This window comes from Moschus berezovskii, chromosome 15, assembly GCF_049115385.1.
Source record: "Moschus berezovskii isolate FMDL1 chromosome 15, NW_MosBer_1.0, whole genome shotgun sequence".
In the NCBI taxonomy this organism is placed as follows: Eukaryota; Metazoa; Chordata; class Mammalia; order Artiodactyla; family Moschidae; genus Moschus; species Moschus berezovskii.
Genome location: NC_142474.1, coordinates 41,974,604 through 41,998,214, shown reverse-complemented (window position 1 = coordinate 41,998,214; position 23,611 = coordinate 41,974,604). Strand labels below are relative to the sequence as shown.

At 54.2% G+C, this 23,611-nt stretch overlaps 1 protein-coding gene and 1 long non-coding RNA gene across 3 annotated transcripts in view; both read right to left on the bottom strand.

The window, feature by feature from the left end:
- Positions 1-20,105, bottom strand: part of ACSS1 (acyl-CoA synthetase short chain family member 1) — a 44,091-nt gene extending 23,986 nt beyond the window's left edge. Inside the window, exons 1-2 of one of the 2 annotated variants that reach the window (XM_055431010.2) lie at positions 19,765-20,105; positions 11,239-11,335 (exon numbers count right to left, since the gene is read on the bottom strand). In XM_055431010.2, the coding sequence (XP_055286985.1) occupies positions 11,239-11,335; positions 19,765-20,056 (389 nt within the window). In that variant the 5' untranslated portion in view covers positions 20,057-20,105. The remainder of the gene's footprint in view (positions 1-11,238; positions 11,336-19,764) is intronic. The other variant, XM_055431019.2, reaches the window with a different exon arrangement.
- A 1,944-nt stretch (positions 20,106-22,049) lies between these two features.
- Positions 22,050-22,928, bottom strand: LOC148775429 (uncharacterized). The gene is made up of 2 exons (XR_016039235.1): positions 22,805-22,928; positions 22,050-22,244 (listed from the first exon to the last, which is right to left on the bottom strand). It is a non-coding gene; the product is annotated as an uncharacterized LOC148775429 (long non-coding RNA).
- Between the last annotated feature and the right edge of the window lie 683 nt (positions 22,929-23,611).

The window sequence follows — 23,611 nt, the reverse complement described above, 5'->3', positions numbered from 1 at the left end:
TGGGGGAAGAAAGGAGACCTTTCACAGCCAACTCAAAGTTTCAGCTGGGAGGAATGTCCATCCAATGCTAATCCAACCACAAGTATGTGCAACCAACACAATACCTGCCTGAACAGAGACAGAAGAAAGCCATCTCTGGTCCAACTCAATCCAAAACAGGACACAGCTGGACAGACCCGGGGAAGTAAGATAAGGGATGGGGTGTGTGTGTGTGTGTGTGTGTGTGTGTGCACATATGTGTGCGCACACATGCACTGCTGCTGTATTTAAGAAACTAATGTGGAACGCACAACTTGCTTACTTGCTACAATTACTGTGGCTCTTGTGTTCATTAAACACTAGCTAAGAGGCTACCTCCTTCATTGTCCACCTGCCCCACTGCGTATCAGCTTCCCTTCAGCAGGGACTTGTTCACTGCCTTCCTCCCAGTATCCAGAACCGGGTCTAGTGCAGAAAAGGTGTGTGACAGATGTCTGTGGAATGGAAGAGACCAGCAGGTAAGCCTGAAAGAGCCCAGGCAGGCACAGGGTGACTGGAGCCTGGGGTCTAACCGTGAGCGCTGGTCCACCTGCAGATGCCTCCCAGCCTCCTGCACTGAGAGAGGGTCACATTGGAGGAAACATCCTGCCCCTCAGAGAGGGCGATGGGCAGGACAACCCCACTGATAGGCCAGCCCATGGCTACTCCTCTGTCTACATTTCCTTTTGCCGAGAAGGGAAGGAGCCCAGGGAACGGTGTCACTGGGTGCGTGGAAGGCACGTGACAGTGTCTTCTCTCCCCTAGCCTGGTGCTGAGGGGAGGGGTCAAGCCCAGAGTCCACATGCAGGACCGGACAGGACAGGTCTTCCTTCAGTCTGCTTCTCTAGACTTGACTTCTTTGGCTGCCCCAGATCTTAGGTGCAGCATGCGGGATCTTGGTGTGGCGCACAGGCTGAGTTGCTCTGCAACATGCGGGATCAGAGTTCCCCAACCAGGGGTCAGACCCACCTTCCCTGCATTACAAGGCAGATTCTTAACCACTAGATCACCTGGGAAGCCCCTACTTCTCTAGACTTTGCTATTCTCTTCAGTAAGCCATTTCTGGAAGGTGAAGGTGGTAAGAGAAAAGAAGGTTGGCAAGAGAAGAAGTGGGGCATGGCAGAAAGAACCCCTTCCCACAGGAAGAGGCTTGCCAGGCCTCAGGACCATCCCCTTCCCTCTGGCAAAACTCCTCTGGCCCAGACATTACTATAGCCACTAAATCTGATCTAACGCAAGGCCATGTGCTTACTCTGATACTTACTGACACCAGAGGACAGAAGCCCAGGAAATTCAGCTGAGCGGGCTCATAACCCAAGTATGAAATTCCTCTCACGTCATGATTTGCTCTCGTGACCATGACCTTGAGCAAAGGTAAGCTGCAGGGAACTGTAAAGCCATTGCCACATGTCAACACGAATACGCCCAAGCTGCCCTTCCCAACGAAGCCCCAGACACACTCAGGGTTCAAAGCAAACAAAAGCTGAACCACCACTGCTAACTCTGGGCCAGCCAGCTCACTGAAGCTGCATGTTTTCTAAATTCCTTACAAAAAGTAAATATAGTCTCCTTGAGGCTTTGCTATACTCTGTGAAAAGTTCTGGACTCAGAGAATTTCCCTCTCAGGAGAGTGTCTCAGTGAAGGACATCTGATTAGAGGTGGGGCTCCCCCCACCCCCCAACTCCCCATACACCTGGGTCTTGACTGACCCAACCATCAGTTCAGTTCAGTCGCTTAGTCGTGTCCGACTCTTTGCGACCCCATGAACCACAGCACGCCAGGCCTCCCTGTCCATCACCAACTCTCGGAGTTCACTCAAACTCATGTCCATCGAGTCGGTGATGCCATCCAGCCATCTCATTCTCTGTCGTCCCCGTCTCCTCCCACCCCCAATCCCTCCTAGCATCAGACTCTTTTCCAGTGAGTCAACTATAGTATGGTCCAATAATAGGAGTACTTCTAAGGCAGTCTCCGGGACTCCTGTGGTCTGAATGTCTGCACAGTCCTTATCCCCAAAGAGGGTAACATTAGGAGGGAAGTCTTTGGGGGGAAATTAGGTCATGAGGGTGGAGCCCCATGATGGGATTAGCGCCCTTATAAGGGAGACCCCATGGAGCTTCCTTTTTCCTTCCACTAGGTGAGGACACCGGAGAAGGCAATGGCAAGCCACTCCAGTACTCTTGCCTAGAAAATCCCATGGATGGAGGAGCCTGGTGGGCTGCAGTCCATGGGGTCGCTAGGGGTCGGACACAACTGAGAGACTTCACTTTCACTTTTCACTTTCACACACTGGAGAAGGAAATGGCAACCCACTCCAGTGTTCTTGCCTGGAGAATCCCAGGGACGGGGGAGCCTGGTGGGCTTCCGTCTATGGGGTCGCACAGAGTCGGACACGACTGAAGTGACTTAGCAGCAGCAGGTGAGGACACGGAGGGAAGGCGCTGGCTATGACCAGGAGAACCCAACCAACAGACGACCATGTTGGCACCTTGATCTTGGGCTTCCAGCCTCCACAACTGTGAGAAATAAGTCTCTGTTATTTCTCAACCCCATCGGTCAGTGGCATTTTGTTATAGCAGTCCAAACAGACCTAAGACAGGGCCTGTACAGCCAAAAATCACAACGTTGTAAAGCAACTACACTCCAATAAAAAAAAATAAAAGGACAGAACCAAATCTGAAGTTCTAGGCACATATAAAAGCATCCTATAAACAGTAGCTATAATTACTGCAGAAAAAGGCAGAAAAAGAAAACGGGTGACAATGGGTGGTTCCTTAACAGCAGGAAGGAGCGTGAGGATGTCAGTTTGCTTTTGTGTGAATCGCAGGCAGCTGCGTCATTGGCTCAGGGTGAATAAGCGTCACCACTGTATCTGAATACAGTTATAGAACCCCTCCCCTGCAGCCCCATGCCCTGCAGTGGGTACTGATGGGAAGCCCTTGCTTGAGGTGGGAGGGGTCTGAGAAGGATACATAACCCACAGTCGGGGCCGCTGCCAGTGGCAGGTTCTAGGCACTCGGACGCAGCCCGGGGTTCTGAGAGGCTGGGGGAAGGCAGGTGCACCCTGCCCCTCCACCACCTGTCGTGTCTCCCCCCACCCACCAGCTCCCCCATCTTCTTCAGTCACGTTGACCACCCACTGTGAGCACAAGAACCCTGCTATCCAGGCAGCCTCAGCCACCCCCAGGCCCCTGAGGCTTCCCCAACCCCCAAGTCACTGCCCAGAGCACTCTCCTCCTACCCACCCCACCCCACTCCCATTCACAGTCCCTTCATTGACAACAGCTACTGAGCAAATGTCCTGTGCCCAGCACTGCTCTGAATCCTAGGCACATCCATGGAACCTCAGACAGCCCAAGGGTTGGAAGTTACCATCACCCATCCCATTTTCCAGATGAGGAAACCAAGGCACAGAAGAGTTAAGTGGCTTCTCAAGGCTATTCAGCTGAAAGAGTCAAGAATCAGGTCAAGATTAAAACCCAGTCTGGCCCTAAGGGCTGTTCTCAAAACCCACAGCTTCAGAACAACATGAATCCTATTATAAAGGTTCCCAGACTTGACAATTTTGCCACTGGCCAATTCCAATGTAACAATTTTTCTTTGTTGTTGTTGTTTAGTTGTTAAGCTGTGTCCAACTCTTTGCCACCCCATGGACAGTAGCCTGCCAGACTCCTCCATCCATGGGATTCTCCAGGCAAGAGTACTGGAGCGGGTTGCCATTTCCTTTTGCAGAGGATCTTCCTGACCTAGTGATCAAACCCAGTTCTCCTGCACTGCAGGTGGATTCTTTACCACTGAGCCACCAGGGAAGACCAACATTTTTACTTGGGTTGGTTCAAATTAGCAAGAGAAGTATTCCAGGCCGCTCACAGGAGTTGAATTGAGCCTAATCAGGACAGACGAGAATGGGGTGGGGAATGGATTTCCTTCATGATTCAGTGTTTGGCCCCACATTCAGAACCACCTGCCCCAAGTCTTTCCCACCCAGACACCACCCTGTGGCACAGAAGTGACAGGTCAGACTTCTTCCCCAATTCACGCCTGATTTCCCTTGGACCTCAGCACCAGCCTTCAGCCCAAGTTTTGTCTCCGGAAAAGGAGTTCTTTCCTTTCCAGACTCAGAGCCTCATTCACAAGGAGGGAGCCAGCACCAACCCACTAAGAACCCCTGAGGTTCCTGCCAGCCCCGGGCAAGAGCGGTCTGCGGCCCCAGTCCAACCATAACCAGCAGGGAGGATGGGGCTGTCAGCCCAGACCAAGCAAAGGAATCCACCCTCCCTATGGCCCAGAAACCTTGCGCTAGCTTCCCAGAGGACACTGAACTGGATTTGCGGATGGGAAATTGTCATGCCTCCCCAGATCCAGACCCTCCCCTTCCCAGGTTTGAATGAGGTCCAAAACAGTCACGGGGGGGCCAGCAGAGAAAATTAAGGGCCAGGCAGCCCCTCCTCCCTCCCCAGGCCATCACCCCTCCCCTGGTACCCACAGTGACCCCTCCTGCCTCTAAGGGCCTGAGATCCCAAGCCCCGCCCCCCAGCCGCTCCAGCCTGTACTTTCTTCACCTTAGCCCACGGCCACACCAGGACTCCACCGCCCTCAGGCCCACCTGCTCTGCAGCAGTCCCTTGTCCCTCCTGGAGGCCAACTGGAACTCTCTGGCGCTGACCCCTTCAGTCAGTATTCATGGTTAACTTTGTCCTGGGTTGGGCGCAGGGGGCCAGGAACACACTGCCCTGGTCGGTGAAGGGATGTGTTGTCTGCACACAGGCGTGCAGGCCTGTCACCAGGTTCGGCCACCCTGCAGCCCCACTGTTCACACCTTCACCACCTCCGAGACTCCAAAGCACAACCCACAGAGCAGACACTGCACTGTCCGACCCTGTCTCTGGCTTTTCCAGCTCGGGTAGCCTGAGAATCCTCGAGGCAGGCTGGGCGTCAGGCCCCACCCTTTACAACTGAGGACGACCGCGAATCCCAGTGAAGATTGTAGGCGTTGCTGCTGCTGCTGCTGCTAAGTCACTTCAGTCGTGTCCGACTCTGGGTGACCCCATAGACAGCAGCCCACCAGGCTCCCCCGTCCCTGGGATTCTCCAGGCAAGAACACTGGAGTGGGTTGCCATTTCCTTCTCCAATGTGTGAAAGTGAAAAGTGAAAGTGAAGTCGCTCAGTCATGTCTGACTCCTAGCGACCCCATGGACTGCAGCCTACCAGGATCCTCCGTCCATCGGATTTTCTAGGCAAGAGAACTGGAGTGGCTTGCCAAAGCAGAGGCTGCCCAGCCCTAGGGTCAGAGCCAGGGTCGGGGTCAGGTGACCAGAGGACAGCAGGCCTCTGGCTGGTTATAGGGAACCCTCCAGGCAGCAGGTCTTGGGCAGCAGAAGGAAGAGTCTGGCACCATGGGCACTGGGGGCTGCATGTCTGCTGATCCTCGAGGTGGCCCTGTGGGATCTCAGGGCTGCCAGCCCCCTGGGCTGTTCCCTCCAGGGGGCCTTGATTTTCTACCTCCTGGAGTCTTGAAGTGGCCAAGCATGGGGCGGGGAGGGTGGCAAAGGAGCGTGGCCGATCCGGCCTCCACACCGCCCAGGCACAGCTCTGGCCCCACAACCCACAGCCCACCGGGTCTGCAGCCAACAGAAGCCCAACCACACAGCTGGAACAGAAGCCCCTCCCCTCCCAGAAGGCTGATCCCAAGGGGCCAGGCGGAGTCCTTCGCCCCTCCCCTTCCCCACCCCCCGGGTGCCTGCGCCCCGCCCCTCCCCTCGGCAGGCTGCTCGTCCTCCCACAAGGCGAGCCCCTCCCGCATTTCACACAGCCGAAGGGGGCTCACAGAAATAGGGGTCAGTGCCAAGGCAGGCGATTGTTATTCACACTGAACGTCAGCCAGGGGCTTCCCAGAAGGGCCCCGTCAAGAAGGTCGACTCTCATGGAGGTCATTCCCACTGCAGTCCCAAAATAGGGCCATTCTAAAATGTGAGATTCCAAGAGCTTGCTCGAAAGAAGGGGGAAAAACAGTACCGTGTAGAGAATTCAAAGCACTTGCCAGCTTCAAACTAAAGTCTCAAGGAAACTTAAATACTGGTTTAAAACCAGCTTGATCCAAATAACCCAGGACTCCTGCCGGATTCTGAGAGCCTGCACAGGGATTCCTGATGGAGTTCTGCAGTCAGAGTTACTCAGAGGCCGGCAGAGGACACCGCACACAAGTCTGGCGGCCCTTGGCCTCTTGTGCCCCTGCCCAGAGGAGCCCACCCCCTCAAACCCACTTCCCCTGCCTGACAGGTGCCCCTGTTCTGGTGCCTCACAGTAAAAGGCACTGGTTCATCCCAAAGCACCCCACCTCTCCACCTCACTATACCAGTTAATAATCCTCCCCTTCAGTTGCCCTAATTTGTTAATATAGGAGTTTGCTCACTGCAAACTGTAATTAATCTGCGGGTGAGAAGCACCAGGTGCAAGGTTGGGGGCTGGGAGGGGCATAAGTGCTGTCTTTTAGCCGACCCTAAATTGTTCTCCCAAAGTGAGGTCCTCTCCCTGGAAAACCCACCCACCCCTCCCAGCGCCAGCAGCAGCAGGGCCACCAGCCCTTCCCCTCGTCAAATCTGAAATCCTTTCCTGTCATCCCTTCGCTTGGCCCCAACCTACAGCTAAATGAGGCTTGCATCCTCCCAGATCCTGGCCTGGGCTTTCATTCCCCTGGGCTGCTCAGCACCCAGCACCCAGGGGAGGAGAAAACAGGCTCAGGGAGCCAGAAATGTTCTCTAGGTCGCCCACAGTCGGGGACAAAGTGGGTGGGAACACAGGGCACCCACCTAGCTCCCCCACCCTGCAGTGCACTGGCCTGCGAAACCCTCCTGGCCTCTCAAAACTCACTCCCAGGACTTCCTCAACGTCGTCTCCAGCCACGTCCCAGCCAGACTTCCTGCTTCCTCCCGCCAGAGCCCAGGGGGCCCTTCTGTGACAGTAACAAGTGGCCACAACAGGCACACGAGCCAGCCTCTGAGGAGGTACCTCCAGGCTTCAGACCTCGCCACTCCCTCTGCCCAGGGCTGCTGGTCTGACTGCCACAGACAAGAGGGGCACTTCAAAGACTGGGACCCATCCTGTGTTCTCAGTGGCCCCTCCACACTAGGAGCCAGTAATGCTCAGTGCCTAGTCGGCTGGCCCAGGGAGGAGGCGTCCTCCACGGGGGTTGGGGGGGAGATGGGGGGCTATGTGACTGCTCTGCTCTGTGCCTCCACGGGGGCTCCTCACTGTGCACCCTCTACATAAGAAAGCCCAGCTGGAACAACCACAGAAATCACCCCCTCCAGGGCTGAAGCCACAATGGAAACTCCACTCAGCTCACGTGTGGGCACAAGGGGGGCGGGGGGGACCAGGCCTGCTCTCCTCACTTCAGCCCAGCCGCCCAGCTCAGCTGCACAGCCTGACCGCAACCGCAGCCGCTCTGCCCTCACAGTAACCCACATTCACAGCGGAAGGCCAAGCCAGGGCTAAAATCTGCTCCAGCTTTTTTAAAAGGTCACGTCTTGGATAAGTGACAAGGTTCTACTGTAGAGCACAGGGAACTATATTCAATATCCTGTGATGAACCATAATGGAAAAGGATGTGAAAAAGAATATATATATGCATAACCGAATCACTTTACTGTACAGCAGAAAGTAACACAACATTGTAAATCTACTACACTTCAATAAAATAAATTTTTTAAAAAACTGTAAAGGGCTCATGTCTGGACCCCTCCTCAGAGAGCTTCAGATGGGAGATCCTGGGCCAGGGCCTGGTGAATACTCTCAGCCCACTCTCTGCTCTGATTGGGCACCAGGCTCAGAGGCACCCCCACTGAGAGGCCCCAAGTGCAGTACACAGGGACCAGCCACAGCTGTCCACTCTGCTCCATGCCCTCTGTCCATACCCCGCTTGGTAATCCTTGGCCCAGACCCCAGGCTCCAGGCAGGCATTGGTCTTGAACTGCCCCCTACCTGTCTAGAGGAAAGGGATTTGTGTTTGCGCACATCCCCACACCCAAGCATCTCTAGAATCTGTCTGCTTGAACTGCCCGTGAAGGACCAGCTTGTGAAATAGGCACGTGGACGGCTGGGAGGAGCAGCGGCCAGTGCTATCTGGCTGAACCCCCTCAGGGAGACACCCAGGTTATCTGTGCCTGCCTGACATTACAGACCTCAGGCGGTGCCAGAGGGCCCAGGATTGCCGGCCTGCTGGCTCCCTCAGACGGGTTCGGACACACCTCTGTGCAGAGGCAGGCTGGAAATCAGCTGGGTGGCCCTCTGGCCCGGGCTCTGGCCTCAAGTCACAGGCTGCCCCTCCTCCCCTGGAGATGCTTGCCGGCCATCCCAGGCTGATCCCTGCCAGCAGAGATCCCTGCCCCTTTGCTTCCCATCAGGAAGTGAGCACCACGCCAGAAGGAAGTGCGTCTGGAGGACAGAATCCCAGCCAAAGAGGCTGTCGTTGTCCCAGAGCCACGCGGCCGGCACCAGCACAAGGCCCACCACACTGCCTAGCTGCCCCCGTGGCCTCGGCCCGGCAGGCAGGATGCACCTGGGAACTGGCACCAGCCAGCACTGCAGACAGGTGTAGGACAGGATGAGGACACTGGGCTGCCCTGGGGTTCCCAAAGCGGGTCCTGCCAGACCTCCCGCACCCTAGGGAGGTGCGGTTGGAAACACATGCCAGTAGCACTGAGAACTTGAAGGCGCGTAGAACCCACCTCCAGGCAATGGCCCAGCTCCCAGAGTAGGAGCAGGGCGGTGTCTCCGCAACCCAGGAGAGCAGTCCAGGGAGGATCCTTGGACATGAAGAGCAGGCTATAGATACGTGCATGTTTCGGGCATGTGTGCGAGGATGTGTGTGCACATGTGGACCCACGTGTCACTAGTATTTGGGGCAGAAGGGGGTTCATGTTACAAGCTCTCTGCTGATTCTTCAGATGCACTTCCTCAGAACTCAGCAGACTCAGGAAGGACAGGCCTGTGCCCCTGAGCAACAAGACAGGTCCCCCGAGCTTCAGAAAGACGAGGCAGGTGGGGTCCCGGGAAAACACATTGCCCTCGGCACCCTGGTCCCTGAGAACCTCAGTCCCACACAGCCTCCTTCAAGGGCTCTCAGGTCACGGGTCTGGAACTTTGTCTTCAGGCCACCAAGGCCTGTGACCGTCCTGGGGCACCTTGGGTGCCACCACGTGAGACACTTGGCAGGAGTGCACTTCAGTTTAGTGGCAGTTTGCATGCTGGCAGGACAACCAGCGCCCAGTGTAGGCAGCTCTCCTTTGAGACAGGAGGGAGAAAACCTCGCATTGAAAACCTATCATGACCAGGAAAATGATTAATCCAGGTCCCTCAAAAACTAGCTGCCATTACAGACAACCCGGTCACACGCTTCTCTTTTCCCTCAAACAGTAAATAGCAACAGTCACGGGGCATTAAGACTAGCTGAAGTTTGTAAAACCATTTTGTTAGGCTGAGTCTGTTTATTTTTAGAGAGAATAATAGATTATTTGCCTGCACTTATAGGTTTATACCTGCTCGGGAAAGCTTTGCAATGGAAATGAAGTTGTTCTTTGTTTTAATGAGCTGGCAATCTTCCTGAGACTCCCCCACAGTGACAACCACACACTCAGAGGCTCGCCCAAAAGCCCTCAGAGGCCCGACATGGCCCAACACCAGCTCATGGTCCAGGTCTACAGGAGGACAGGAGGAAATTAGTCCATAGCTGGACGCCCTTCACCTCCTCCACCCCCATCACAGAGCCTTCATCTTCTACTGAACAATCACACATAGATCAAGTTGGGCCAGTGAGGGTGAAGAACATTGGAGCGGCTCACCTGTTAGAGTAGCGCCCCTGACTCCAGTGTGCAGAGCCTGGGGCTCCCAGGCCACATGGAGTCAGGAGGGTATCTGTCCAGGGGACTCAGCTCAATGCAGTGACGGGCAGTAAAGGCTGAAAGGGACTGTGACAGCTGAGGGTATTGAGCACAGGGGGAGGGACAAGAAGGGCAGGGCACTAGGAACCACAGCAGAGTAACGAACGTCACTTTGCTGCTTCCAGGAGTCCACCTGAACACAGCTTCACCAGGCCTGGTGCACTCGATCTATGATAAAACCTGAGTCTGAGAAACAAGCAGGAAACCAGGGGTTCCCGGGGCCTGGAACTCTGAACTCTCCTCCTGCCATGTCCCCTTCCTCCCCTCCCCATCAGCCAAGCACACCTGCACCTTCTCTCTGTTCTTGGGATTCCTGGGCTAGGACTGGACATTCTCTCTCCACCTTGCTCAGGCTGCACCATCTTCCTGAGGCCGCTCCTCATCAGCAGCACCTCAGTGTGAAGGTCATGTAAAGCGACCTCTCCTGGGTCGCTGGCCCACACTGGGGCCATGGGCTTGGGCATGTTCATTACTGTAATGTACCCCAGCCTTCCCTGACTGCTACAGTGGCACTCAGTGACACCTGTTGAATGGCTGGCCAAGAAGCCTTGAGCCACCCACCAGGAGGGAAATCATGCCCACAACTACCTGGGGTCCTAAGGGACCACAACCTAGGCTCCCAGGGGGCCTGCAATAGCCCTGTAAAGGTGAACTGAAGCTTGAGCCAAGGGGTTTTCCCACGAGGATGTGGCCACAGACCAGACACCTCTGAGCAAGACGGTCCCGGGAAGGAGCAGGGCTTCAGAAAGACAGGTACCTGCTCCTGACGCCAGGTCTGCTCAAACCCCTCAGTGCACACACTTGGTGTACAGAATACGTGATCACAGATACCCTGCGATCCCTTAAATACCATGGCCCTTGTTTTATTTTAGCCCCATTTCAAAGTCTTGGGTTTATTGTTGTGCCACCATCATGACACACCAAGAGGGGCTGATTTTAGTTACCCCAGCATGTATGTGATTCAGCTCATGTTCATGTTCACTTTTCCTGAGACCAGAGAATACTTCCAAAGTGGAAATGCCCCCTGATACCCAAATAATGCCCTGCCCAGAACTGGTCATAGGCACACAGAACTGCTTGACCAAGAGTGACCCTGTGCCTTGAACATTTGTCATACTTGTTTTCGAGGACCCTGTTCTCTCCAGTGGAATCTAAAGACACCAAGTACGCCCGGGTGGATGAAGACGCCAGGCCTCCTCCCATCCACAGCTCGGCAGCAGCGTTTGGCACTGGTGCCCATAGGCGCATGCAGAGGCACCCGCCATCAGGGGACACACCGTACCTGTAGGTGATCCTCACTTCAGTTCCAGGCTCATCTCGCTCCCAGATCAAAGCGATGCTCTCCGGGGACTTCTGAACGTGCTGATCCAAGCAGTTGACTGCACAAAAACAGGTGCATGGACGTTACACTTGGTGCCACTGGAGTTGGAACGGGGAGGGTCCGGTTGGCGTGGTGTGTGCCGGTCTCCCTAGGTTGAGAGACCTCTCAGGTGCAGGTGACCACTGGAATTCTGAAGCAGGTGCTTCATGTGTAGAGCACTCCCCAAGTCCCAATCCCCAGCCTCATTCCCCGCCTCCCCCACCACCAGCGACCTGACCCAACTGGCCCTGTGGTTTCCAAGGCTCCCTGGCGATTCTGACACAGCCAGGGCTGACACTGCAGCCTGGGCTGCAGGAAAGAAGACTCAATGCAAACAGGATGGCCTGATTCCATGCAGTGCATGGGAAGGGTGCTCGTGGGGCAGGGGCGCGATCCAGGACAAGGACCCACATCCCTTCGCAGGTGTCCAGCCAGCACCCAGCTCCCAGAAGTGAGGCACTGGTTTTCCAGGAGGCTCGCTCCCCTCCCCCTCCGTTACCGAAACTCAGGTCATATGACTGCCCACAAAAGCAGGTCGGTTGTGGTGGTTTGAAGATCAGTAGGATCATGTTCATTGCTAACTTCCTGTTCACCACCACTGACTGGACTTCAAGGTGAGTTTGGCTCTGGCCGGTTTTTGCCAGAGCCCCTTCCAGCCGGCCCTTGTAGCCTGGCTTCATTCCTCACCTCCCCATCAGCAGGGAAATAAACAGCTAAGAACAGCTCTGGGACCAGCAGCCACTGCCCACCTAGTCTTCAGGGTCACCCTCATGTTGAGGTATATAAATTTTTCCTTTCCTGTCTTCTTGGGGCAGTTATTTATCTTTTCCCAAACTAATCTTCTCCTACAGAAATGGGAGATGTACCCTTTGCCACGTCTAACTCACAGGGCTGTGTCAGAATCAGATGGAAAGCAATCCTGAGAGGTTACAAGAATATGAGGTCAGTCACCACCCGATAATCACCCTGCTGGGAGTTCCTACAAATATTTCCTGATGGAAAACCATTCTGACAGAAGTTATGGGAGACTCTCCCCATAACAAGCCCATAATCCTCGAGAGGGTGAACTCCCATGGAAACATTTACAAACTTTAGCTTGCATCTGTGTGTGCCTGTGTTCATATGAATCACATTTTTTTCCCTCTCAGGATATTTTATCTATCACTTACTCTGGAAGGTGGGAAGGAAGTTCAAGAGGGAGGGACATATGTAAACCTATGGCTGATTCCTGTTGATGTACGGCAGAAACCAACACAATACTGTAAAGCAATTATCCTTCAATTAAAAATAAATTTTTTAAAAAATTTCAAGTTTCTAACAGGTATATAAGCTATACCTCACAAACTTGATAAACGAAGGGTGGATGTCATGGGGAAAATTCCTACTTACTGCCACAGCAAAGTTCTTTGAATTACTAGAAAAACAGTAGAGAACAAATGCCCCACCCCCAAAAAAAAAGAAGAGACAAAAGCAGAAAGACAAACTGAGAAGGGGCTTGGTGGCAACACTTGGATTTACACAATAAACCTGACGTCAGTCATTGTGTGTCAGTCTGGTCCAAAGTTCATTTTTTTAATATTTATTTATTTTTGGCTGTTCTGGGTCTTTATTGCCATGCTCAGGTTTTCTCTAGTTGCAGAAAACCAAGGACTACTCTCTAGTTGTTTGCACGGGCCTTCCATCGTGCTGGCTTCTCTCGTTGTGGAGCACAGGCTCTAGGGGCATGGGCTTCAGTGGTTGCAGCTCGTGGGACACACAGGCCCAGTTGTCCCACGGCACGTGGGACCCTAGTTCCCGGACCAGGGATTGAATCTGAGTCCCCTGCATTGGCAGGCAGACTCCCAACCACTGGACCACCAGGGAAGTCCCTGGTCCAAACTTTAGAAGAGTTTTCACACTAAGACCACAGATTTCTGACTTCTCTTGAACAATCAGCAGATGAGGCCATACCCACACCTGGCAGCTGAGCTGGTGACCACCTTCAGCAGGAGTGGGTCCTGTCACCTCCCCTTGCTAGCCATGCCAAGTCTGCTCAGGGTCCTGTCTTGGGGCCTGTGCACAGTTTCTCCCTGCCTCAGGGCCATCGTCCCACCCTCCACACTGCTGCACATTATCGGTACCCAGCCTCCCCCAGGTCTCAGCCAACACATCCTCACTCCATTATGGGGCACTACTCCTCCCTGGGACTTTATGCCTCCCAGACTCTAACACCCCCTGTGCTGTTTCCAGCCTGCTGCCCCTTTGTGGGCAGGGGTCACATGCCCGGTTCCTATTTGGACAACTGCAACCAGACCCAGGGCTCCAAGCACAGGAAGCCCTAAGTTCTGGATGATGGATGGACATGCCAAGTCCTCAAGTTGGAGGATGACGTGGGGTCCAGGTGACACCAGGCTGGGTGCGTGCCTGGGAGAGGGAACAGACCTCTTCTCATCTTCCTGACTTTATCTCTCAAGAAGTTTCCTTTTGGGGCCTACATCAAGGCTTCTGACTTCCTGAGGATCCCAGATGACTTGTGAGCATGTAACTTTCGAGGCCCCACCCTGAGTCTCTGACTAAACAGGTCTGGGTGGGCTTGAGGATTTCACTTCTACCAGGATCCAACTTGATGCTGTGACTGCAGGTCCAGGACCTCTTGCACACAGGCAGGTACATACACACATGCACATATGTCTCCTGGTATGTACAGTCCAGAGTCCCGGGGAGCTTTCTTTTTCCAGTGGTGGTGGTGGTGGTTTAGTCGCTAAGTCACATCCGACTCCGGGATAGGAGTAATTAAAGACCCTTGCCATCTCTGCAAGACATCCGGCCATGCCCTCACTGGATGGCAGCCTGGGGTCACAGTTAAAACCACACTCTAGAGTCAGGCCACTGTCCGAGCACTCACTAACCATAGACTCGCCTATTTATCTCTAAACACCACCTCTAAATCTTACTCTCCTAATTGGTGGTGGTAACGGTTCCAGACTCTAGGAGGCATGGTAGTAATTAGATGCCACTGGAGTTTTTCTGCCATGGGGTCAGATGGTGCAACTGTGTCCTCAAGGGAAACTGAGTTCACAGCTGGAACATGGACAACCCTCAGATGACACTGTCCAGAGAAAGCACAGGGCCGGGTCTGAGGCGACGTGGCTCTATGATGCCATGTGTATGTTGACTTTTAACACATCTGCATGGCCCCTGCTGTTGCCTCAAGTGCAGAGGGGAGAAAAAAAAAAGAGGAGGAAGGGAAGGAAACCCTTACATCTCTCATTTTTAAAAATAAGTCTCCACCAAAGAACTGGGCAGCAAGACAACAGAATTTCATTTCCAAGTATTTCCAAGAAAAGTTGGACAAGGAGATAGAGCAATTTAAGGCTTGCCTCAAACCCGACCTCTTATTTCGACCCTTTTCCAAATTTCCCAGCACACAGCAATCTCTCCTCCCACAACCCCATTCGGCACTGACTCGTCTTCCCAGCAGCCCCCATTCTGACACAACACCAGCTCTGCTAAATCTACCCCCATCTGGGTCACAAAGACCCTAGGGGCAGGAACCACGTCCCAAAGATTCCTTCACCTCAGAAGTGGGGCAGGGGATGATGGGACAAACTTCCTAATTCTCCCCTTAGCAGCTGTAAAACCTTGAGCACTGTCACCAGTGTGGACCTGCTCCTTTACTGATCTGTGGTCCTTCTCCTCATTAGAACGCAGGCTCCGAGGCACTGGGGCATTTTATGCATGATCCCCACCAAACCTGAGCTAGAGCCCTTACATCCACATCTGTACAATGGGACCACCAGACACTTCAAACTGGTGTCACAAGGATGTTGTGAGGTGAGGCATCACAAAGTTCACCTAAGGGCAAGTCTGCACCCGGGCCTGATGTGGCTCTGCAAGCAGGTAAGTGGGTGTGTGTGGTGAGTTTGAGTTTGTTTTTAAGAAGAGGTGATGAGGGACTTCCCTCCCAACCCAGTGGTTAAGACTTCGCCTTACAATGCAGGGGTGTGGGTTTGACCCCTGGTCAGGAGGCTAAGATCCCATAAGCCTTGAGGCCAAAAAAATCAAAACATAAAACAGAAGCAATGTTGTAACAAATTCAATAAAAACTTTTAAAAGATGGCCCACATAAAAAAATTAAGACATTATTAAAAAAAGAAAAGGTGACCAGAGGATCATCAGTTTCATCATAAACATGTACACACGAATGCAGGCATTTCCATCCAACAAACTTGATGGTTGTTTAAATGCATCCCTGCCCCTCCTCCCTTTACAAAAATTTAATTTTAATCCAAAGAGATGAGAGAGTTAATATTCACAAGAGGAATCACAATAGGTTTTCTTTAAATAGAAAACCTCCCTGGCACAATTTGAGGTATTACGTCAATCACAAAAACTATATTTGCCAACTTTCCAGAAACATCTGCTATTTAAAGTAAGTCATGTCTCTGACAACTGGGGAGGATTCAGAGCTTTCCGAGGGTACCTCCTCCTGAGACCTGAGGTCATGTGTCCACTGAGAGTTCCTTGAAGGACCTGAGTGAGCTACTTCAGCCACTGGGAGGAAATGCAGCCTAGGAGGCAGGCTCTTGCCATCTCAACGTTTCTGCCATCTGAATTATTCGAGGCACATCATGAAGAGGAGAGAGCTACAGCGAAATGGTTTCCACTGCTAAAAGGAATGTTCCAAAAAGCATCCAAAGAATCTCTGTGTTCAGTGCTAGTTATAAACAGTGTCCCTATCCCCTAGCTTGAAAGTAAGAATACACACACGTGTGTTTCAAATTAAGACTCAAAATAGAGTTTCGTTTTGTATTCTGAAAACAACATGTCACTACCCTCCACTTCTGCATCTGCAGCTTCCTGACGTCTCGAGTTTATACACACGGAGCAAAGACATCTGTTGAGCCCTGCGAGGGAAAGAGCCAAACTTCAAAAGCTGGAAAGAGTCCTTATCAGAACATGGCTTTCTAAAGAGTTTCGGGTTTCGTGCAAACCAGTTCACTGCTGGGGGTGTCAGCTCTACCTCCCCACCCCCACCCCACCCCTCCCAGGACCCTCTGACACCACAACCCACCCCCCAACCAGACTGGCTCTCCCATGGTCCAGGAGGGCTTTCAGAGCCACGACAACCACCTGCGTACCCTCCCCAGCCTGCTTCCTGGAATAGGCTGGTCAGATGGAAAACCTTCAGAGGTGAAGCAGCACGACAGAAGAGCAGATTCAAGGTCACAGCCTCCTCCCAGGATTCATTAATAAATAACAAAGGCCAGTGATTGGGTGCAAGGAATGTTCTGAAGTAAGTGCAGAGTGCTTCACAAGCGTTTTCACATTCAATGCTAAGAGCAGTCCCAGGTCACCTGCCGCTGGTCAGAAGCCTAGCAGCTTCTGCTTTGGTCTCTGGGACCTCTGGTAGCCAACAGCCTTGGGTCTAGTCACCACTCTGTGAGAAGCTCCTTGTGGGTGCTCCAGGCCACAGCTCCAGCTAAGCCCAGCCTGCAGGCCAGGCCGCAGACTTGGGAGTGAGCAAGGTAGATGACTAGAGTCCCACAGGCAGGGAGCAGAGGCAAGCCACTCCCGTCAGGCCCTGTCCAAAGTCCTGACCCACGGAATCCGAAAGACTGAGAAAACGGCATGGATAGGAACTGGAACAGAATTTCAGTTACGCACTGTTCTCACATTAGAAATGAGGAGATGCACCAAAGAACAGTCAGGGGAGGGCTGCTGCTGCTGCTGCTAAGTCACTTCAGTCGTGTCCGACTCTGTGTGACCCCATACACAGAAGCCCACCAGGCTCCCCAGTCCCTGGGATTCTCCAGGCAAGAACACTGGAGTGGGTTGCCATTTCCTTCTCCAATGTGTGAAAGTGAAAGTGAAGTCGCTCAGTCATGTCTGACTCCTAGCGACCCCATGGACTGCAGCCTACCAGGCTCCTCCATCCATGGGATTTTCTAGGCAAGAGTACTGGAGTGGCTTGCCATTGCCTTCTCCACAGGGGAGGGCAGGAGTAGTAAATTGGGAGAGTGGGATTGACACAGACACACTACTATACATAAAACAGTGTAAACTAATAAGAACCTACTGTAGAGCACAGGGAATTTTATTCAGTACTCTGTAATGACCTATATGGGAATAGAATCTGAAAGAGTGGATATATGTATATATATACTTGACTCACTTTGCTATGTAGTTAACACAATTGTAAATCAACTATACTCCAATAAAAAAATGAATTTTAAAAAATTAAGCACTTGGCAAGACTTTAGATATAAAGAAAAAAAAAATGGTCAGGGAAACAAGGATTCAAACCCAGGTATGAGTCCAAAGACACACCCAGCACTACTGAAGTGTACAGTACCACCCACAGACTCTGTTTGAGAGAGACAGATTGGCATTCATCCCAATCCACCCATTTAGGGTGCCCCACCTGCCAGTGGTTCTCAACCTTAAGTGTGTATCAGGATCACCTGGAGGACCCACTCCCAGGTTCCTGGCTCTGGCCATCTAGGGTGTTTCTAACAAAGTTCACAGGTCTTGCTGATGCTGCTGGGCCAGGGACCACACTTTGAGAACTATATGTACAGACCTTCCTGAAGGGGCAAACGGAGTTTAAAGTGATGCTCCTTTGGAATAAGCCATCATCACACGACCATCACACTGACAGAGCATGCCAAAACACACTCCCTCCCACCCCAGCCCACAACTTTTTAGTGGCTCCCAGGATAGCCATGACTTGGTCTGGTCCTTTTTCATATGATCACCTCTGTGATTTGCAGACACTGGCTACCATCAGAGATATTCCTGACAGATGAGTGGGTCACATACACATTTGATGAGAGAACGTGGCCGAAAGGCTGTTTTTCTACAAGGCAGTTTTCTGAAGTTCAGTTTCTGGCTAAGATAACCATAAAGGAGAAATAAATGAAGAAAAAGAGGCAGAAGAGTGTCTTACTGCACACCCTAACCCTGACCTTGAACCTGACCGAGTAGGGCTCACAAGGCCCTGGCTGCCCGTCGCATTGGATCTGTCATTACACCACCACCACCACCACCACCACTCCCTCCTTCTTATCTGAGAGTGAAAGGTGGCACATGTTCACCTTGAATGTCCCTGGCAGCCTCAGGTCTCCCAAGTCCAAGGCAGCCTCTAAAGGAACTGCAACCTTCCACCCCTTCCCTCTGCACGCGGCTCTCTCAATCCAGGGTGCATTCCACCAACCCTGCAAATCTAAGGGTTTAGTTTTTCTCCCACTAGTCCAAGGACACTTTCTGCTGACTCAATTTTAGAGAAGACACTTATCTACTGAATCATTTTTATTAAACCAGCAAAGCAATATACAATATAAAAAACCAAAGTCTGGTCCAAAGTTCCCTTAAATTTATTTGCTTGAAAAATAACTGCAAGATACTACCTGTAACTCTGGCTACTTCTAAATTTCACAAGTCAAAATCACTACCACTAGTCACTAGTAAGTGCTAGGCCTGTTCCATACCCCTGTGTGACTGGTCATCACAACCAGCCCCTCAGGTGGGTATTGTGACCTCTAGTCTACACAGAAGGATGCTGAAACTCAGAGGAACAGAAAAACTGGACCAGTAAAGAAGTGGAACCTAGAGACTTAGACCCCACTGCCCAGTTCAGGCCTTGGTCAGGAAGTCTTTCCTTAAACAGCCCCTAGACTCCCATCTATCCCATTACCCCCTTCCTCCTTGACAGGCAGCCCCTCTGACAGCCCCCCATCTGGCTGCCCACACCCCAGGCCTAGCCTGCCTCCTCCTTCCCTCAGTTGCTGGGCCTTTTGCCCCTGGCAGGCCGGGGGCATGGGTGGTAGTGTGAACCCCAGTACCAAGTCTGGACAGAACCGTAGGGGATTCAATCACCAGTGGGGACCAGAGAGGACAGACTGGCGATGGAGCTGGCTTCTGAGACCTCGGAAGACCGGCCCCCTGCGTCTTCGGGGCGAAGGTGAAACTGAGAGCGGGGAGGCCCCACCACTGCTTCCTTCCCGCCGGCCCGCCCGCCCGCGGGCTGACTCCGGCTGCCGGCGCTGCTTCCTCCTCGCCGCCACCCGGCGCGGCTCCGTTTGTTTACACGGGCAGGGCTGCTCCCTAGGCGGGTCGCCGGCCGGCACCTGGCGGTGACAACGGCCAGAAGCTCCTCGGTTCTGTCGCCGGTCGGCCCCGGGGGCGGGAAATCCTGCTCCTGGCGCGCCCCTTGCCTTCCACCCTCCGCGAGGCACGCTCGGAGTGCGGGCCAGTGGGGGCCACCGCCAGACTTGGGGGGGCGCCGGGGAGCCCAAACCACGACCGAGGAGCCGGGCCGGGCCGGCGGAGTGGGGGCAGGGTGGCCGCGTCGCTTTCCGGGGAGCGACGCCGGAGCGCCGAGGAGGGGGCGTGTGGAGCCGCCGCACGCCGGGCTCGGGGTCCGCCGGCCGCGCGACCTGGGGCGCCCCGGCCCCCAGGCCCACTCACCGGACACGTTTAACTGGCCTCCCAGGAACCAGCTGATCCTGCCGCTGCGGAAGTCGCAGTCGCTCACCGTGTGGTAGGGGGTGTCCCACACGAGAGCGTCCCGTGCCAGCGGCCCCCAGAAGGCGGCGGGCTCGCGAGCTGCCAGCGCGAGTCGCTCTTGGTAGGATCCGGACGGCGCTGCGGGGGCGGAGGCGCTGCTCCAGAGCCGGGGAGCTGCCAGAGCCCGCACCCCGACCCCGCGGAGGCCGCCCAGTAGCCGCCCGACGCCGCGGCCCAAGCACCGTGCCGCCATCGCGCCTCAGAGTCCCGCGCCTCAGAGCCCTGTGGCAACCGGGCGCCCGCGTGCCCGCGCCCCGCCCCGCCCCGGCCCCGCCCCGCCCAAGGCCCCGCCCCCAGGCCACCGCCCCGGCCCTCGCCCAATCCCGCTCCCGCTCCCGGTCCTCGCGCGCTCGCGCCCCTCCCTGGCTCCGCCCATGCCCCGCCCCTCCGGCCAACGCCCCGGGCCCTCCCTCCGGCCCCGCCCCCGCCCCGCCCCTCCCAATCCCTCCGCTCGCGCTCCAGAGCGGGGCGCCAAGGGAGGGGGAGCAACTGGGGTACGGGGGCCCCCCGGAGCGCGGGGCACGGGGTCCCGGGGAGGTCTGCCGGCGTTTCAACCGGTGCGTCCTCCAGCTCCGACGGCTGCGCGGCGTAGGGAACTGCAGAGACGGGGAACCCGGGGACACAGGCTCTCCCGGGCGCGGGAGCGACCGCGGAGCCAGGGAACCACCAGTTAGGTCCATTCAGCATCTCAGAGGCCGAAGGCATTCGTCTCTTCGTGCTCCCTGGAGAAAGAACCCGCAGGTCTGTCTGCACCGGACCCCCGCTAAAATATACACACACAAGCAGCACCCCCGCCCCGTGGACTAAAGGCGGTCCTCTGCCCAAGAGGCTGTAGGGGTACCCAGAGTGGTGGTCTAGGGTCTGCCGCATTCCTGTGGCAGCGAAGCAAACGCCTGGGGGTTTTGGCCCTCTGCTCCAGCTTCTGTGTCCTGGTTTCAAAACCTGGCCTCCGGTGAGTTCCTTAAACGTCTCTGTGCCTACACCACCCCGGCTACTGAGCTCCCTGGGTGTCCCTTGCACGCTGCAAGTTTCAGACACCAACTCATTTATTCTTATGCAGCCCTAAGGAGGGGGAAACGCATGATATCTCTCTCCCCCAGCTGTACCCAGGGAGCCGTGGAATGGAGGCTTTGTCCCAATTATCAAGCCAGGAAAGATAGAAGGGAACCCACAGAAACTTGCCTTAGCCAGACTCAAATATCACAACACCTACAAACTAAATACATAATAAATAAGATAAACAGAAGGGAAAGGGGAATTTTGAAAGTTGGTTGGTTGAGTTCCATCCCATTAGCTGTAAGAGGAACTTCTGCTGTCAGCCCCAGTGTGTGTGTGTGTGTGTGTGTGTGTGTGTGTCCTCCTCTTGCCCCAGTGTGTGTCTGTGTGTGTGTGTGTGTGTGTGTCCTCCTCTTGCCCCAGTGTGTGTGTGTGTGTGTGTGTGTGTGTGTTCCCTCCTCTTGTGTGCGCCTGCGTGCACTTGCCTGCTTGCCTGCTTGCACGTGGTGCCTGCTTTTTAAGGCTGGGGGGGCTGGGGTCCAAGGAGAACAGTTAGCACTTAGACATGGGCACTGCTCTGTGCCAAGTGCTTGACCTGCATTTTTCTACTTAATTTAAAAATTATCTGGCGCTATCAAGTCCTGCCCACTCTCAGCTCCCAAGTGGAACATATGAGGACACTGAGCCCTAAGAAATAAACACATGCTAGGCAGCAACCCCACTCCCACCTCAATTTCTGCTTCACCACTTGGCCTGAATCACTTTTTTTTTTTTAAGCCTCATCACACAGCCTGCAGGATTTTAGTTCCCCAATCAGGGATTGAACCTGGGCCCTATGCAGTGAGAGCACAGATTCCTAACCACTGGACTGCCAGGAAATTCCCTGAATCACCATTTTTAATAGCATAAATAATAAAACTAAAATAGAGAAAGACCATAAGTGTGTCCGGGGATCCCAAAGATGACTACAGATGCTGGAGCAGTGGGTGAAAACTCCTAGGCATTTGCTCTGTAAGTGAGAGGCTCCCCTCAAGAGGAGGGATCTGTTCCCCACAAGTGGATGTGCAATACTGCTCCAACTATCCCAGCCCACGCCCTGAGAGGCCACAGAGGCAAGCCCTAGAGACCCCTGCAGAGAATGTCACCAAACGCAAGTCCAAATAAGGCCAACCAACACCAAAACACCCGAGTCTGGAGCAGAGAAATGTTTATTGCAGTGCCCTACAAGGAGGGAGGAGGCTCATGACTTAAAAACCCTGAACTCCCCAAAACTTTTCAGCAAAGCCCTTTTCTTGGAAAGGTTGGGGGGGGGGGTAGCTGTTGCAGACTTCATGTTGTCAGAGCCTTTGTTCTTGAGGTCAGCTCATGGTCAAGTCATGATGTTCCTATAAACCTCCACCAAAACAAACGTTAGTATCTGTTCTGACCAGAAAGGGAAGGGGAGTCATTTAATTCTGTCTCCATGCCTCCTTGCAGCTGTTAACACATAACAAACCTCAGAAGCAAAGCAACATAATTACCCCTCATTTTACGGGTTCAAGATCCCAAGGCTCAGCTTTTGCCCTGAGAGGCCCAGGTCCGTGGTAAGAGGAGGGGTCCCTGTGCAGGCTAGTTACCCTGCCTAGGAGCAATTGTCCAGCATCCAGTTTGGGTCCTCCCACCAGTGCACAGTGTGCTGAAGAGACAGATCTCAGCAGGCAACCCCTCACAGCCCGGTCCCTAGATCCCACCCAGACCCAGATGGAACTCAGGCTCCTCAGGCCACCAAAAGTGGGGCAGGGTTCCACAAACGGCAACCCATGGAGACAGCTGCTGCCATCAGGTCTTGGAGGTGGGATGAGGGAGAGGTTTGCTGCCGCTTAGAGCCTGGGCTCAGTGGTGGGCAGCCGTGGTGAGGATTCTGCCAGACACAGTTCTCAGTCCATCCCTATGGCCCCAGGCTTACCCACCACCCCGAGGCTGGAAGGCCGGGAGGGCCCGGGGATGATGGCCACAATCCATTTCTCACTGCGCTCTGTACCACCCGGGACAGCTGCGAGCTGACTGTTGGTGGAGTGGGGCCTCTAACCACCGCTGCGGAGCGATAAGAACTGCTGGCCAGCCCTGCCCCGCCCCCTGCCCGCCCCTAATGCAAGAACAATAGGGAAAGTACACGGAATTGACTCTCAAGAAGTATGAAGCTGGCTTTCCTTCAGGCTGGATAAAGAGAAGTGATTGTGTGTACAGAAAACATTGCAGAGCCAACCAGGTGGTACAGAACTGCATGTCCTGCGGCCCAGGTTATCTGAGGTGAGGTCACAGAGGCCAAGGCCAAGACTGCCTCCTGGAAGCGGCTCTCCTCCGGGAACTACAGCAGGTGGAGCCACACCCGGCCTCATCCACAGAACAGCTTCCCTTGGGGCCTGGAAGGTTCTGAGAACAGCCGGCCCTCCAGGCAGCCCGCATAACAGAAGCCCCAGCCCTTAAAACACAAGCAGAGCCCTCCGCTGCAGAAAGCCACGCATTGGCAGGTGCAGACGTGGGAGGCCTGAGAGGGAAACTGGGCTCACTTTACCTCTCAGGCCCGATGTTCAAGTCTGAGACCGCAACCCTCACAATCCTAAGAGAAGGATGCTCTGATCCTCACTTAGCAAACGCAGAGAGGGGAAATGCCCACCCAAGTTCTCACGGCTGGCAAGTGGGGAGCCTCAGCCTCCAGCGCTCACAACTTGAGCAGCTGTAAGGTGTTTGCCTTCTTAAACCCCACCTCCTG